We start from the raw sequence: 15,329 nt of genomic DNA on the forward strand, positions 1-15,329 counted from the left end.
TCTTAAAGCCCTTGTAAGGTTAAAAAAGTGCAGCATTTCACTGCAAGAAAAATTGCAGTTCTAGCCCACTCTATTAAAAAGCATATCAAAAAGAAAACCCAGTAATTTGATTCAAAGCAAAATAAGGAAGCAAAATAAACATGTACACAATGCAACTGAAAACTAAACCATGCTTTGTATTTGCTTGCTGTGCTTACACTGGAAACTTTTTCTAATACAAGGTGGGAGACTTTCCAGTGTGTTACTGCCTTGGATTGTGACACTTTTAAAAATTATTTGAATTTGTGATTTATTGATTTATTAATTTTACAAAATGCATTCCAGGCAGTTTAAAAGGCAACAGCAAAGACAGCTTAGGTGCAGAAATCATTTGTGATCATTCAAAGCATTCAAGTAAGAATATGGTAATATAAATACCTGAAAAGCGTATTTTCAGAAATATTTCAAACAATATGTATAACTCATTCCAAACTAAAAATAACACTTTGTAGCATATTTCTCACAAAAGAAAAATATAGAAGTAATCTGAAATATTCTAGAAGCCCCAGTAGCTGGTTTTTTTTTCTTAGTTACATTAGAGAACTTGCCTTTGATTAAATTCTTTTCTTCTGAACATGGAAAGTTATCACATTGAGTTGACTGTTAAAACAGACTGCAAATTTATTCTGGCATAACATGTTCCAACAGAGTACATAAGTGAGGTAATGGCTTTGACATTTCAATAGTCATCTCCTCTGCTGACAACTTCTTTGCACATTGGACGCAATAATATGGTGTGCTCAAACTGTGCTGTGTATGAGCCTTTAATATCACATAGAGGAGGATATGGGTCCACTATACCCAAGTCACATAGGTTCTTCAGTGCCATTAGGTATTTACTTTCTCCCAGACGATCTAACCATCTACGGCAAAAGGCAAGAGTACCAAAATTTTCATTGATAACATTCAGCAAGTGTTTTGCTCTTGGAAGCCTACAAGAAAGAGAATAGAAATAGATGTAATGAAGGAAGACATGAAAGATGCTTAGAATAATTAAAACAATTGCTTTACAGAATCATATGGAACTACACAAATGGGAAACATTAACAAGGATGCGTGGGGGAATGATAGTTTGTGGATAAGAAAAATTATATAAGGATTCCTGCAAAAATTAAAATGAGAGATTACATAGATGTGGATTGCTTTTAGAGTAACTGGACAAATTCTTTGTGTGTGAAAACTTGCTTGACAATGGGAAAGAATGCCAATACTGTTCACTTACACAAAGTGAAAGGTAGTAGAGTGAATGCAAAAACTACAGCAAGATTAGCCGGTTAAAACTGCCTGGGAAAATGTTTTACAAGATTATGATCAAAGAATATGGTAATGAGCAAATTTAGGAAGTGCAGTGCAGCTTTATTTGGTTTATTGGCTTTATTTCCATTCAGGAAAACATTTTAGTGATGGGACACATTTCTTAGGATTTGGGATGAGGCCTTTTCAATAACCATCCCATCCTTAATATGCAACTATTGAAATCCATATTGCCCACAACATGAATAGCCCTTACTACTTCATATGTGTTATTGCCATTGTTCTATTATTACTGTGATGATATGTCAGTATGATTCCTTTATGAGCTGAATATTAACTACCTAGAGTCTATCAGATTAAACATAATAAAAATGCTAGCAAATAAACAACTGAAGCTATTCGTGATATTAAAATAACTTGAAGGCACAAAATTAGGACACTAATTTAAGTGAAGTGCAACTATTACACTGGTATACCAATTTCTAATTTATCCAAATCTAATTTTTCCTCTTGCTTTATCCATCAATAGATCCAAGCCCCAAAATGATAATGTGCCAGATGAACTCACCATTTTCAGATCTAGCAAGGCCCAAACCATGCCAAAGCAGCTAGGTGTAACTTTGAAACATGACCTCCAAATTCATCTTCAAAGATTGCTTTTTTTTTTTTTTTTGCTTATCCCATTAACTTTTCATTTGGCAGAGATATCTGCTTTTAATATGTCAATGCCAGGAAAGCACTTTTTGATGATAATTTTCCTACTTTTTATTACTCATTTGAAAGTGCATTGTTATGCTGTTTATTAGTAAAGATGTTCCTATCTGCTCAGAGAAATAAACACAATTTATATTTTTGGATGTTTAACAAGAGAACTAAAACTATGTTTCATATAAGCACTATGTTCTTACCACCCTTTTCAAGTTTTAAATCTTTCTTATCCGTAATGTAAGCATACTTAAAGTTACATTTTCATATAATGCAGTAAAATCAGCACTAACCTTATTGGCACATGTCCAACATCAAAGTTCTTCATATAATGAGAACATTCCATATCATCATGAACAACCCCCTTTCCTGTGCTACCAAAGGTTTCTATAGCATATACTTCTCCTTCCTATTAAAAACAAACATATATTAATTTAATATATGTATATAACACTTTAAAATTATGAATCTGAACTGGGCTACTTGCTCCAAAATTAATCTGGCCATAATCCTGTTTACACATAATATATGCCATTTTTTTTAATCAAGAAGAAACGTAATCATTTTATTCCTCGTGTCAGGAAGAGCGGCTGAATTAACTAATAAGTCTTTGTTCATATGTTTGTTTAGCACTGTATTTAAATCTTATTTGTTTTAAATACACAGTATAAGATTTTGATTCTAAGCAATTCTAATTTAGCATTATGTCTGTACCAGGACCACTACCTGTTCTTCAAAAAGCTATTATTTAACTATAGTAGAATTTGTACGTATTATCTGCAGAACAGTACATGCGCAAAATGCACTTTAAATTTAGAGTGAACTTATTTACTTCCTGAAAATTAGCAGTTCTCAAAGAGAATGCATAGTTTTCTTCTAACAAAGTTCCTAATGGAGCAATCTATTTAGCAGTGAAAGGTCCTTTCTTGTTAAGACCATAGGGTTTCATGTAAACATTTTCATGTAAACATTTTATTCAATGTTTATATGAAGTTACCCAAGTGAAGACTATCCATTAGCAAAATGGCAAGTATCAATGCACTGTACTAAAACAGTGTTGTATATTTATTATATTTTTGACTCGCCACACATCTTAAACTGTTAATTTTGATGAACAACAACATTTAATCATATGAACAGTTAATTTGGAATTATTTTTAAAGAGCCATTATTGTACAGATAACAAAAGATCAGTGGTACAAGAACATAATTAATTCTTTTGACATCCCACTGACCAGAATTTTTTTTCAACCCAGTCCATCCATATTTGGTTTCCTTAATTTGCTTTTCTGCACTATGGGTGTTATGACTGATTGCTCCACTTGGCACCCAGTTTACATTCCAATAGCAGCGTTTTGTAATCGCATCCGTGACATTTTTACAAAATCCCAAAATGCTCCTGCTGGTCAAAACATTTAGTGGTAATTAAAAACATTGAAATCAATAGGACCTCCAAGCAAGCATGAGTAGGATCAAACTCTATTTATACTTACTTCCATTCTTGTTGCTTCTCCTCCTTTCACAATGGGAACAGTTTTGCCTGCGTGTATCCTGTATGGCCCAATAGAGTGTCCATTTAGATTCCGAATAGGTTTCACTACATAAAATGTAAAATACTAAGATAAATATATGCATGTAAGTAAGAGGGCAGTGTAAAACATCAAAGGAAATGTGAGATTTAATAAGACTTTGTGCATTTTCATAAGTTTTTAGATTTACAAATACAACTTGAATCTTAAGTTAGTTTTAGCTGATTTACATGTCAGGCAAATTTACTGACATTTTTATTAGGCAAATTATACCTTCTGAAATAAGCCATTTTAAAAACTCAATATTCAGAGTTTAGAAGAATATATTGATGTTTTAAAAATCAGCTTCAAAATATTTTTTATTGTAGATACAATATATACATAAGCAAGTTTTCATCAGGATAACCATACATATTAGTTGGAAAATAAATCACCTTGATAGGTTTTGCCATCAATTTCAACTTCATAAGATTCCATGACTTCCTGGATAGCCTCACCAACATCACAGAGGCGAACATCTATTCCAGCACACTATTTATATACAAGAGAAAATGAAAATTATTTTTATCTTCAGTTACAGTATGTAGATAAAGACGGAATTGTACTATTTTTGAGTATACCTTTATTCCAGTATTAGTTGCATCTTTTACAGCTTGTAAGAGCTTGTCATATTTTGGATTGAATGTGACAGTAAAAGCACAGTCAATGATACGACCTGAAATTAGATACAAAGGAGATAAAATAACTTGCTTTCAACTAAAAATTATATTTGTATTTTAAGAAAAAGGAACTCACCATTAATATGTGTTCCAAAATCTATTTTGCAGATATCATCATACTGCAAAACAGTTGGATCTCCAGCATTCGGGGTATAGTGGGCTGCACAATTATTCAGAGAACACCCAGTGGGAAATGCAAGCCCAGCATTTAAGCCATTTTCTCGTATCAACTTCCGTGAACAATCTTCTAGTTTTTCACTAGAAAAGCAAACATCTATATTACAAAAAAGGGTTTGTTTCCATATGTTTACTTAGCTGTTTCTAATAGTCCATTATTTCTAGGCATACCATTGACATTACACAGTACCGCATAAGACTAACATTTTCTGTTTCGGAAGTATAAATGCTATGCAAACTTTGATGTGGTATGCAAACCCAGAAATATTTCACAATATTTTAAACAGTTTTGAGTAATACTAGGAAACTACTGATAATCTTGAATCTCTAGATGTAACTATTCAAAACAAATGAAGAACAGTTTTTATTGCTTTATAGAACTCTTGTGCCAAGCTTCTGCATTCATGAAAGCTTATACACTGAAAATAATTAAAAGTTAAATCCAAAAACATGTCAGCTACTATGCCATCTACTTTTAAATTAAAACGTTAGACTTTCATTATTTAAAAAAATATTACTATATTTTATTATTACCAAATTTCAATCATGGTCATTCCAGGCTTGATCCAGCTCGTAACGTATTTCCTCACTTGTCTATGTGCTTCAGCAGCCTCTCTGAAATCATTCCAGATCTCTTCACTTGCTTGATCTAAGGCTCTCTTTTCATCACTTGTAGTCCTCCAAGCAGCTGTTCTCCTTTAATATTGAAAAGAAAAGTCAGATATTTGTCACCATAATGTGAAATCCAAACTGAGTATCAGATGAATTTCAATTTGGGGGTGGGAGGGAGGATGCAGAGGATGATAGTGGAACCCTGTAATAAAATATGTAACTTTTCAAAATATTAATTTTCATCCAACTCAAAATTGACATTGATACTTTTTTGCCATATGACTCTACAAAAAATGCCAAATAGTTCTTTAAGCTGTCAAGTAATTAGAGTTATGTCTTTAAACATGAAAATACTGCATTCACATTATGACTGGGTTCACAGAACATGCTGAATCATTCTTTATTGATTACATCACGACTAGGCTACATTCACATAGGCCAGGGGTCAGCAACCTGCAGCTCTGGAGCCGCGTGTGGCTCTTCTACCCCTCTGCTGCGGCTCCTTATCACTCAAAATATGTACCTCAACCACCAATGTGCGACACCCACTGGTATGCAATTGATTAAGCTTTTCAACCCCCGATAAGCCAACCATGGATAAATCCAAGAAAAGTTTCAGAAGAAAACAGAATGTTTACTTCAACTACATATCCTAGTTTTGTGGCCACTCAAGAAATAGGCACGGGAAGGGTTTTGTGGTTCCCAGTGATTTCTTTTCTGTGGGAAATGGGTCCAAATGGCTCTTTGAGTGTTTAAAGTTGCAGACCCCTGACATAGGCCAAGCCATGTGTTTACAGTTCTTGGACTCATAAAACAAGCTATGTATAATCAAACAAATTACACTTTGCATAGTATATGAAATCTGTTTCACATACTATGCAAAGAAAAAATCTTGGAATAAAATCTTTACTATATATACTAATATCTGCCAAATTATCTGCTGAGATTTTAGAAAATGGGATTTGGGTACCAGTATACATTATCCTTAATTATCAGCCTTACCCTACAATGGCTATATTCCATTTCCTCAGAATGCTGAGGACACTATTATCTATAGTGTCTATTTTCCCAATCTTTGGGGTAGTGCAAAACCTAAGGCACTGTGGATGGGTTTTCTTTGATTATACACGGTTTCTGAGGCCAATCGTGATACATAAATACATGCATACACATACATACATACATACAGCCGCCATTATTAGAAACTTGCTGATATACTATATATCACATAAATGCCAAACCTATTCTTTGCCCAGATATATTATAAAGTGCAAAATAAAATATATGAAGTGTAGATGAGTCTTCAAAAGCAATATCCTATCAATTAAATTATCAGTATCTTGAACCCTACATTGAACCCTACATTGAAAAAGACACATCACGACACATACCCATCTTGTGTTGCTGGATACTCGCATTCCTCGCCTTTTGGAAATATCCCACTGGGAAACAAGTCACATATTGGAATAGATGGTGGATCTGTCTGCAGCTTTGCTGTTGGAAAAAGAGACTTTGAGTCCGTCTTAGAATAAAAAAAATCATTGTCAACAAATTTTTTTTTTTTAAATAATTCTTGCTTATTGTCTGAGTTTTAGTCAAAAACAAATATATATTAAATAAACAATTCTCAGACTGGTCAGAATTCCACCCATAAGTTTTTCTTGGCCAGTTTTAGATAACTGGTCTTATGGATACCATGTGAGTTTCTTTAAAACAGTTTTAACATATATTTCACATGCCTCTAGGACAATCTACACTGGTCATAAAGCATTAAACCTATCTTTTGTTAGTGTATATCTGTGTATTTATGTATGTACACACACAGACACTACAGTTCCTTAACTTTTAGTTCCTTTAAACTTACATTTGTATTTCAGAGAAAAACTGGCTTATCTTTGTAAAGATTATTGGAGAACCCTCCTCCACAAAATACTTGCATGCTGCAATATAGGTAGAACTCACTTAACAACAGTAATTTAGAGCAGAAACTCCATCACTTAAGTGAAGTGTCTACAGAGATTCTCGGTCATCCAGGTCATGGTTGCCCCAAAGGTGCTTTTTCAAAATGCAACTGGACTTTATTTTGCTTGAAGATGTTTTGCTTCTCCAGTTCTAACTGAATGGTGGAGAATGGAAAGATTTCTGCAAGGAATATAAATCCTTCTATTCGCCACCATTCAGTTAGAACTGAAGAAGTTTCTTGGATGAAAAGCAAAATGTCTTCAAGCAAAACAAAGAACGTCCAGGTGCCTTTTGAAAAAGCACCTTTGGGATATCACATGACCACACTGATTTATGACGATAGTTGCAGCAGTTCTAGTTTTAGAACTGAAGCACTCAATGGTCACATGATCAAGATTTGTAACTTCCTGCTGGCTTCCCATTGACTTGCTTGCACCAGAGTGAAGGTTACAAATGGAAAACATGTGATGGTGGGACATTGCAACCATTAATTGTGAACTGGTGGCCAAGCACCCAAATTGTAATCAAGTGACCACAGGATGCTGCAACAGCTACAACTATGAGAAACAATTATAAATCTCCTCTTTCAGAACCCTCATAACTTTGAATGGTCACTGAATGAGGACTACCTGTAGTCATTTTCTGTCTGTACATATATTAATTTCTTTTATAAATATTTTAAAGCATCTATTAGATCCTTTGTCTCACAGATATTGAGTCTTTTACTGCTACCAGAAAACTTTTAAAGAAACAATTAAGTACCTGATAGTATGTTTAATCTCAGAATCCAAATTTGTGCAATAGAAGAACAAATAAAGATATTAAATTGAATTGATACTACATTTTAATCAAAATGGAAGATCAGTGTTCTTTCACCGGATCAACAAGGGCAAATCCAATACTTAAGAATGTTGCTCAAGAGTTTGCCAATGCTATATGGCAGCCAACTAGGCAATGAACCATTGCTTTTATTCAGAATAAAGTAGTATTTCATAAACATTTCAGAATTATGGTCAATATTTAACCAACACCTACGTCCTTTCTTTTTCTTCTTTTTCTTCTTTTTCTTTCCTGCTGCACTGTCAGCATCTCCTTCACCATCTACACACATCAGATAAAATATTAAATACTGAAAATGTCCTAAGAAAATAACATTTAGTCATTCACAGTTATTTTCTTCCAGAAGATTCATTTGATAAAGCCATAGCCACGTTTTATCACAAATACTGCTGATATTGTACACTAGATCACACACAGTTTATTTTATGTATATGTCAGCTTTTTTTTAACAAACTGGAAAAAAGGCACACTGAGCTGCCGCTTCCTATTTTTCCCCCTCCAGAAAAATGATTTGTAAACTATGATTAATTTTTTCCATTTAAATCTTTTTGTTGCCTTCCTAGATTTTTTTCTACTCATGGCATATTTGGCTAAATGCCAAGCTTCCAGAAATTCCCTAGCATTTTTATATTTGGCTTAGTCTAAGATTAGACAGAGAACACATAGTCTCCAGCAGCCAACAGTGCAATAAACAGGGATCAACACCCGAAAAACAATCAAGCAGAAAATAATGTTCTAATCAAGAATTACCAAGGAGGAAACCACATTCCGAACAAAATTGGCAGGGCAAGATACTGCATATATAAACAGGCAGCAAATCCCAGTTAGTCACATTGATTATGTTACCTAGTTTATTTACTAATTCATTGCATTTCTATACTACCCACCTCTCCTAAATGACTCTGGGCAGCTAGTTGAATAATGAAACATGTGCAAACAAACCAAGTTCAAGCAGCACAAAGAACCCCATAAAATAACATTAACTATGTGTATGGCAGCCAACTAGGCAATGAACCATTGCTTTTATTCAGAATAAAAGCTGTGGATACCACTGTATTTGAATCAGTTAAAATGTTTAAACTTACATGTTATCCACTCTTTCAGGTAACATTTACATTGTACTTTAAACTAGCTATCATACTGTCTAATTGTGCATCATCAAACGACTGGACTTATGGTCAAATAATATCTTTTAACTCAGGTGATCCTATCTTTAAGTCTGAGGAGGAATTAAAATCAGAAGGACATGTCTGTCATTGGTTTACATATTTACAATTGAAAGAAAGATTTAAAGCAGACAAAAAGAGTTATGGGTTTGATTTTATGAAAAACAAATTGGAAATACTACTGTGTGGTAGTCATGAACATATTATTGGTAAAATTTATAAATTGTTATTGAATTTGGAGAATGAATATATAATGCACTGCATGATTCAGTGCACAAGGAATTTTGGATATGTCTTGTTGAACAATGGGATAATATGTGGATGAAAGGTTTAAAATTTACATTAAAATATAACTTAAAAGAAAATTTTTATAAAATGATGTATCATTGGTATTTAACACAAGTTGTCAAGAATGTATAAAGGTATTTGAAATGAGTGTTGGAAATGCAAAAGTAAAGACAGAAGGGACCTTTTATCACTTATGGTGGACATGTGGCAAAGCAAATAAATATTGGGAGTACGATTCATATCTTAATACAAAAGAATCTCAAAGTGATTATTTTTTGGTTTTTTGCTTTTAATGGAAAAAGACTTGGAAAAAAATTCTGGAACTTTGATGCTACAGTATATATGTTGATGGCAGCAAGATTACTTTATGCGCAAAAATGGAAGGACACTTTGATTCCCACAATGGATGAACAGCTGCAGAAGCTGATGGAGTTAACAGAGATGGCTAAACTGACTGCTTTAATTAAAGATAAAAATACAACTACTTTTGTTTCTACTTGGAAGCCGCTTCTGGACTTTGTAGTATAAAGTTTTGATTCTGATAAAAATCATAAAATTTTGATTTTGTGTTTTACCGATTACATAGGTTTGTTGTTATAAAAATGGCTAGTTTATACTATTATGTAAAAGTAAAAAGTTAAGTTTTGATGTTATTTTTTTATTCTACTGCACCAAAGGAAATCAGAAGTTGCCTTTTCCCCCTTTTTCTCACACTTTTCCCTTCCCTTTTCCCTCCTCTGTCTTCCCTACTATTTTCTTTTGCATTTCTGTATCTTATAGTATTAATACATAAATAAAACTTTGGTTTAAAAAGCTGTTGTGCACCATCCAAAGTCACTGGTAGCATACAAGTTTAATATATTATTGATATGCTCCATGTATCAGGCTGGAAACAAATGTGATATGTATATTAGTCTGTTTCTTCCAACTAACCTACTGCAATCCAACGATCTTTGGCAACATTATTTATTCAATAAACATAGTTAAATATTATGGCTAAAGACTACGTGAAACCAAACCATTTTTACTATAACCTATATCAGACAGTTTCAACATGAATTTCAGTTCTCCATTCTAGTAAACTTTTATTCTAGAAATATTGCTAGCACAAAGTCACATGAATATTTACCTTCATCATCATCATCTTTTTCCTTTTCTTCCAGTGTCTGTTTATCTAATTGGTTTGCTACCTCATCAAGTGTTGTCTCTAACTCTTTTTCAGTCTCTTGTTGTCCTATTTGCAAAATAAACAAATAAGTTAACACGAATGTCAAACTCCCAGATATCAGTGATCTTATGTCTTTTCCTCAGGTCTATAATTTTTCACAATAAATAAAAAACTACACATTTTAAAAAAGCATAGCTATACATTCAAATCTATTCTTCACTCTTAAGTTAAACTCTTCTACTGGAAGAGTTTTTAAACCCATTCACACTTTCTATCTCCACAATCAGGTTATATTCCTGTATCTTATTTTTCTAAACAATGACAATCAAAGTTTAGTGCCATTTTGCAATAGTTAATTTCTTTTATCCCTACTGCTCAACCTATTTAGACTTTCATCTAAAAGATCAGTCACCTCTTGAAAAATATCGTATTAAATAATGTATTAATTGTGGATTCTATTAAATACAATTTCTCCTCATCTCTGTGAAGACTGTGCTTAATTTTTTAATAAAATATCCCTCCCTCAATCCAGTTCACAAGCCCTGTTTCTTTACAGAACAGCGGAAAGATGCCATTGTTGGGACAATATTTCTTACGCAAGAAATCCTCCTTAGTACCGCGCAGTAAAATTAACTTTCATATATATCGTAGTATTCCCACCATGAATACCAAAATGACTTATGTTTCCCGCCACCACTTTCCAAAAACAATTTTTAAATTCTCCAACAGCAACGGGTACGGCACCGGGGAATAACGAAGAAGGGAGATCGTCCGGTATCATCCAAACGCCTTTCCACGGGAACCCAAAGGGCTGATCCCCGGCCAGCCATAGCACTGTTGCTCCACTCGAATGCAAACTTAATACGGCCAACACCTTCGTTCCCCTCGCACGCTTCCCAGGGCTCACGCTTCCCCATATTCAGGGGACTACTCCGCCTTGCTTTCGGAAAAGTTCCTTCCTCGGCCACCCCAACCTTCCCTTTCCCCGTGGCGGCCTAAGCTTGCCCTGCCCGGCCCAGGTCCCCTCGTACCGACTGCGCCTCCTTTGCTTTTCTTTTTCTTCTTGCGCTTTTTCTTGGCGTTTTCATCGGCGGCAGCCCCACCGGCGCTTTCTCTTTCCTCGGGCTCCAAAAGCAGCTCTCCGTTCAGGTGTTTCTCCTCCACCGGGACGGCCTCTTGCTCCACGCCCGCCATGTTGAGCGCTCGCCGACGTTCCCAAGACTGCCACTAACAGAGGCACAGAAGGGGCAGGACATCAGAAAGGGCTGCCGCTCGTGCTCCGGCTACTCTATGGTGCGGAAGCGAGGCACGCCGGGAAAGTGGAGAAGTCGGCATGGAGGCGGTTGTAGGCACGTGCGCCTGGAAGGTTCCGCGAGGAGAGAGCCGCGAACTGCCCTGGGGCTCTTCGTGGGAATTTCATTGTTGTTTATATAGAGTTAGGAGGGCTCCGTCTTTCCCACCAAACTATAATGTGGTTTTGAGTTTAACAGATTTATCTTGCAGGAAAGAACAGAACGAGCGATTGAAGCCAGATACAGTTGGAAATAAGCCCCACTGAACTGAGTGGAACTAGTTTCCAGCTCAGCACCAACGGAACCACAAGGCCACTTAATTGCAGCAAAAGTTTTCGTACTGAGTCTGCTTCAGATGAAAACTTCCATGAAAACTTCGGCCACTCTGTGTTTAAAAGTTTACAAGACAACCTAGGACAGTGATGGCTAGCCTTTTCTGGACCGAGTGGCCAAAGCACACGCCCTGAACCCACAAAATGTGTGTGCGGCCCCTGCACATGTTCCCCCCTGTGCATCCCCACACGTGTGCACTGCCCCCCCCCCGCATATGCCCTCCATGCATGTGCCCCCCCCTGCACACATACACCCTGCATGTGTGGCAGAGACCTGAAAACCAACTGGCCGGTGGGAGGTACACACCGCATGCTCAGTGGAGCTGAACTGGGGCAACCACTTGTGTGCCCACAGACAGGGCACTGTGTGCCACCTCTGGCATGCGTGCCATAGATTCGCCATCACGGATTTAGGAAAAAAAGATTTGGACAATTCAAAGAGATTTTCTTTGGGGTAGTTATCTATAGAGGCCAGTTTGGTGTATCAGTTAAGGTATCAAGCTAGAAACTGGGGCGTTTCTAGTTTCCTGACTTAGACACAAAGTCAGCGGGGTGACCTTGGGACCAGGGGTGGGTTCTACTTACCTTTACTACCGGTTCGCAACAGGATTGTGTGTGTGCCCTTGCTTCGCTTTCTCGTGTACCTTCTGCACATGCACAGATCGCTATTGACAACATCCGGGGCAGTGAGCAGGACCTCCCACCGGTTTTACTACCGGTTCTTGCGAACCGGGGGCAACCCACCACTGCTTGGGACAGTCACTTTCAGCCTTAGGAAGGAGGCACTGGTACAGAATACAGAGTGGATACACTGCTGTTCCATGAGCTGCACTAGTTGCAAATTTGCTTCTGGTTCCAACTGAAGGTGTAGGTTATCACCTTTAAAGGACTCTATGACAGCAGCTCCCAACCATCAGGGACCAGTTCCGTGGAGAGAGGTTTTTCTGATGACCAGAGGAGGCATGATTATGTGTGCTGCATCCTGTGGATGGGGCTTTGCTTGTGTGGCCCTGGGCCGGTCCACCGCCTGGGGGGTTGGGTACCCCTACTTTATGACATGGGTCTAGGTTATCTGAGGAAATATCTCACTCAAATGGGATTAGCCCATTCCCCATCCATGCCAGCAGAAAAGGCATGCTGAGGATCCTGTTGGTTAAGGAATTTCAGCTGGCAGACTCCAGGAGAAGAGCATTTTCTGCCATGGCACCCACCCTCTGGGACATCATACCCCCCACCCCAATGAGATCTGCACTCATCTTTTTGGGTTTCTGAAAGGGCTTGAAGATTTGGCTCTGCCAACTGGCCTAGGGCCCCAATAATGGAGTGGCATCCTGGAAGTGGTTAATGGGTTAGATCAGGGCTGTCAAACTCACAGCCCATGGGCTGGATGCGTCACGCACTGGCCATGCCCGGTTTAGCAAAGGGGGAAAAAAATCCCGATATGTCACGTGATGCTGCTGTGACAACACAAGTTTGACACCCCTGGGTTAGATAGACTTCTCCCTCCTGTGTGCACTTAGTTCCTTTCCTCTCCACCTTGCCTTAGTTGAATTTTAACTGAATTTTAAATGTATTGTCATTATTCATTGTTTTAATACTTTATATGGTATTTTTTATTGAATGACTATAAGCTACCTAGCATCACCTTGGCAAAATGGGTGGCATAGAGGTTGAATAAATAAATAAAATGGCAAACCACTTCTGAAAAACCTTGCCGTAATAGAAAGGAAGAAAAAAATCATCTATAGTACTGCACTATAAGGTGATACAGAATTCTGTGACTTTGTTTCAAACTCTTAAAAGAAACATGAAATTGGATCTCATGCCTGTAAATAACCTATCACAATTCAACATATTCCTGGTATACAATCACAATGCCTTGAAAAGCAGCCTAGATTCATTTTTTACTACCTAAGTATATAGAAAGAAGAAATGTAGACAAGTGTCTAAGCTGGATCCTCATTGTTCTCAGGCTAAGCTACATTCTGTTTTGACCATGGTCTGTTGAATAAATTGTAAAGCATAAGTTAGCACATGTAAAATAATAATCTATTGTTTTGTAAACTAAAACCAATTGGGTTTGCACTAATTTTTGTAAAAAAAAAAAAACAACCTACAAAACATTTAATGTGATGTATGACTATGAGTAAATATATGGAGGAAGGCAAAAAAAAGGACCTATTAAAGTCTGTGCAAAAAGCAATAATATATATGTATTTTATACATTGATTTTCCCTTCCAGTAAGAGATAGCTATAGATTCACATCTAATATGCAGTTAATTTAATTGATGTTTACAGCTTTTTCCATGAATGGAGATGTGACTAGTTAGATGTAGGATGCATCAGAGGACTTATTTAAGTTACAAAATGATTTTAATGTAATTTAATTTGAATAAAAGTAAAATATATGTGCCAAGTACCTACCAAGCTTTTCTCAAGCCAAGAAAATGTCATGTGCCCAGCAGTCAAGGTAATTAGTGCCTTCGCAGCCAGCAAAACAAATAACAGCAGAGGGGGGGGGCTGTGACCATAGCCAGTTTGGGCAAGAAATGTGATTTGGAGAATGAAGCAGAATATTACTTTTTTCCCCCTATTCAGAATATTAGATAAAAAAAATTCAGGCAGAAGGAAGTTTATATTTCATATTGAAAAGATATGTTTAATATCTATCACTAAGTATTATGTCTAATGTTTTATGATGAATGTATTTTTACAATTACTATGATAATGATCTATCATCGTTGTATGTACACTGAGAGCTTATGCACCAGAGACAAATTCCTTGTGTATCTAATCACACTTGGCCAATAAAGAATTGTAATTCTAATGTGGGTGATGATGAAGAAGTTCTAATAGTGTCTTAAAATTATTAATGTGAATGCACTTATATGTAAATCAAGTATTATTGTTTTCTAAACTAATAGAGTGCTTGGATTTAGTGGAGATTTTCTGTTTCAGCAACAATCTTTATTACGGTCTTTGACCAACATGTACACACACTCACATATAAAATACATAAAATATACATTAGATGGCAATTAAGAGAAGTTATATGAATGAAGAAATGAAAGGGGAAAATGTTAAAAGATATCAAAGAAATTCAATGTTATGGATAGTATTCATTGCCTCACTCTTATAGCAGCAAGGCAAAATTTGGCAATGTGGATAATAGTGCTTTTACATTCTGCTAAAATACTGGAGCTGTACTATTTCACATATTTCTTTGGGAATTCCTTTATGAGCAG

At 36.2% G+C, this 15,329-nt stretch overlaps 1 protein-coding gene across 1 annotated transcript; it reads right to left on the bottom strand.

Annotated features, from left to right (window-relative positions):
* Nucleotides 1-275: 275 nt before the first annotated feature.
* METAP2 (methionyl aminopeptidase 2) lies at nt 276-11,688 on the bottom strand. Its single transcript, XM_034403058.3, has 11 exons — nt 11,491-11,688; nt 10,421-10,525; nt 8,033-8,098; nt 6,427-6,529; nt 4,958-5,119; nt 4,323-4,504; nt 4,148-4,242; nt 3,962-4,058; nt 3,492-3,595; nt 2,292-2,407; nt 276-971 (listed from the first exon to the last, which is right to left on the bottom strand). The coding sequence occupies exons 1-11, from the start codon at nt 11,651-11,653 to the stop codon at nt 719-721; spliced, it is 1,446 nt and encodes a 481-aa protein (XP_034258949.1). The 5' UTR covers nt 11,654-11,688; the 3' UTR covers nt 276-718.
* Nucleotides 11,689-15,329: the final 3,641 nt, after the last annotated feature.

Source organism: Pantherophis guttatus, chromosome 7, assembly GCF_059756535.1.
Source record: "Pantherophis guttatus breed Tessera chromosome 7, ASM5975653v1, whole genome shotgun sequence".
Classification (NCBI taxonomy): Eukaryota; Metazoa; Chordata; class Lepidosauria; order Squamata; family Colubridae; genus Pantherophis; species Pantherophis guttatus.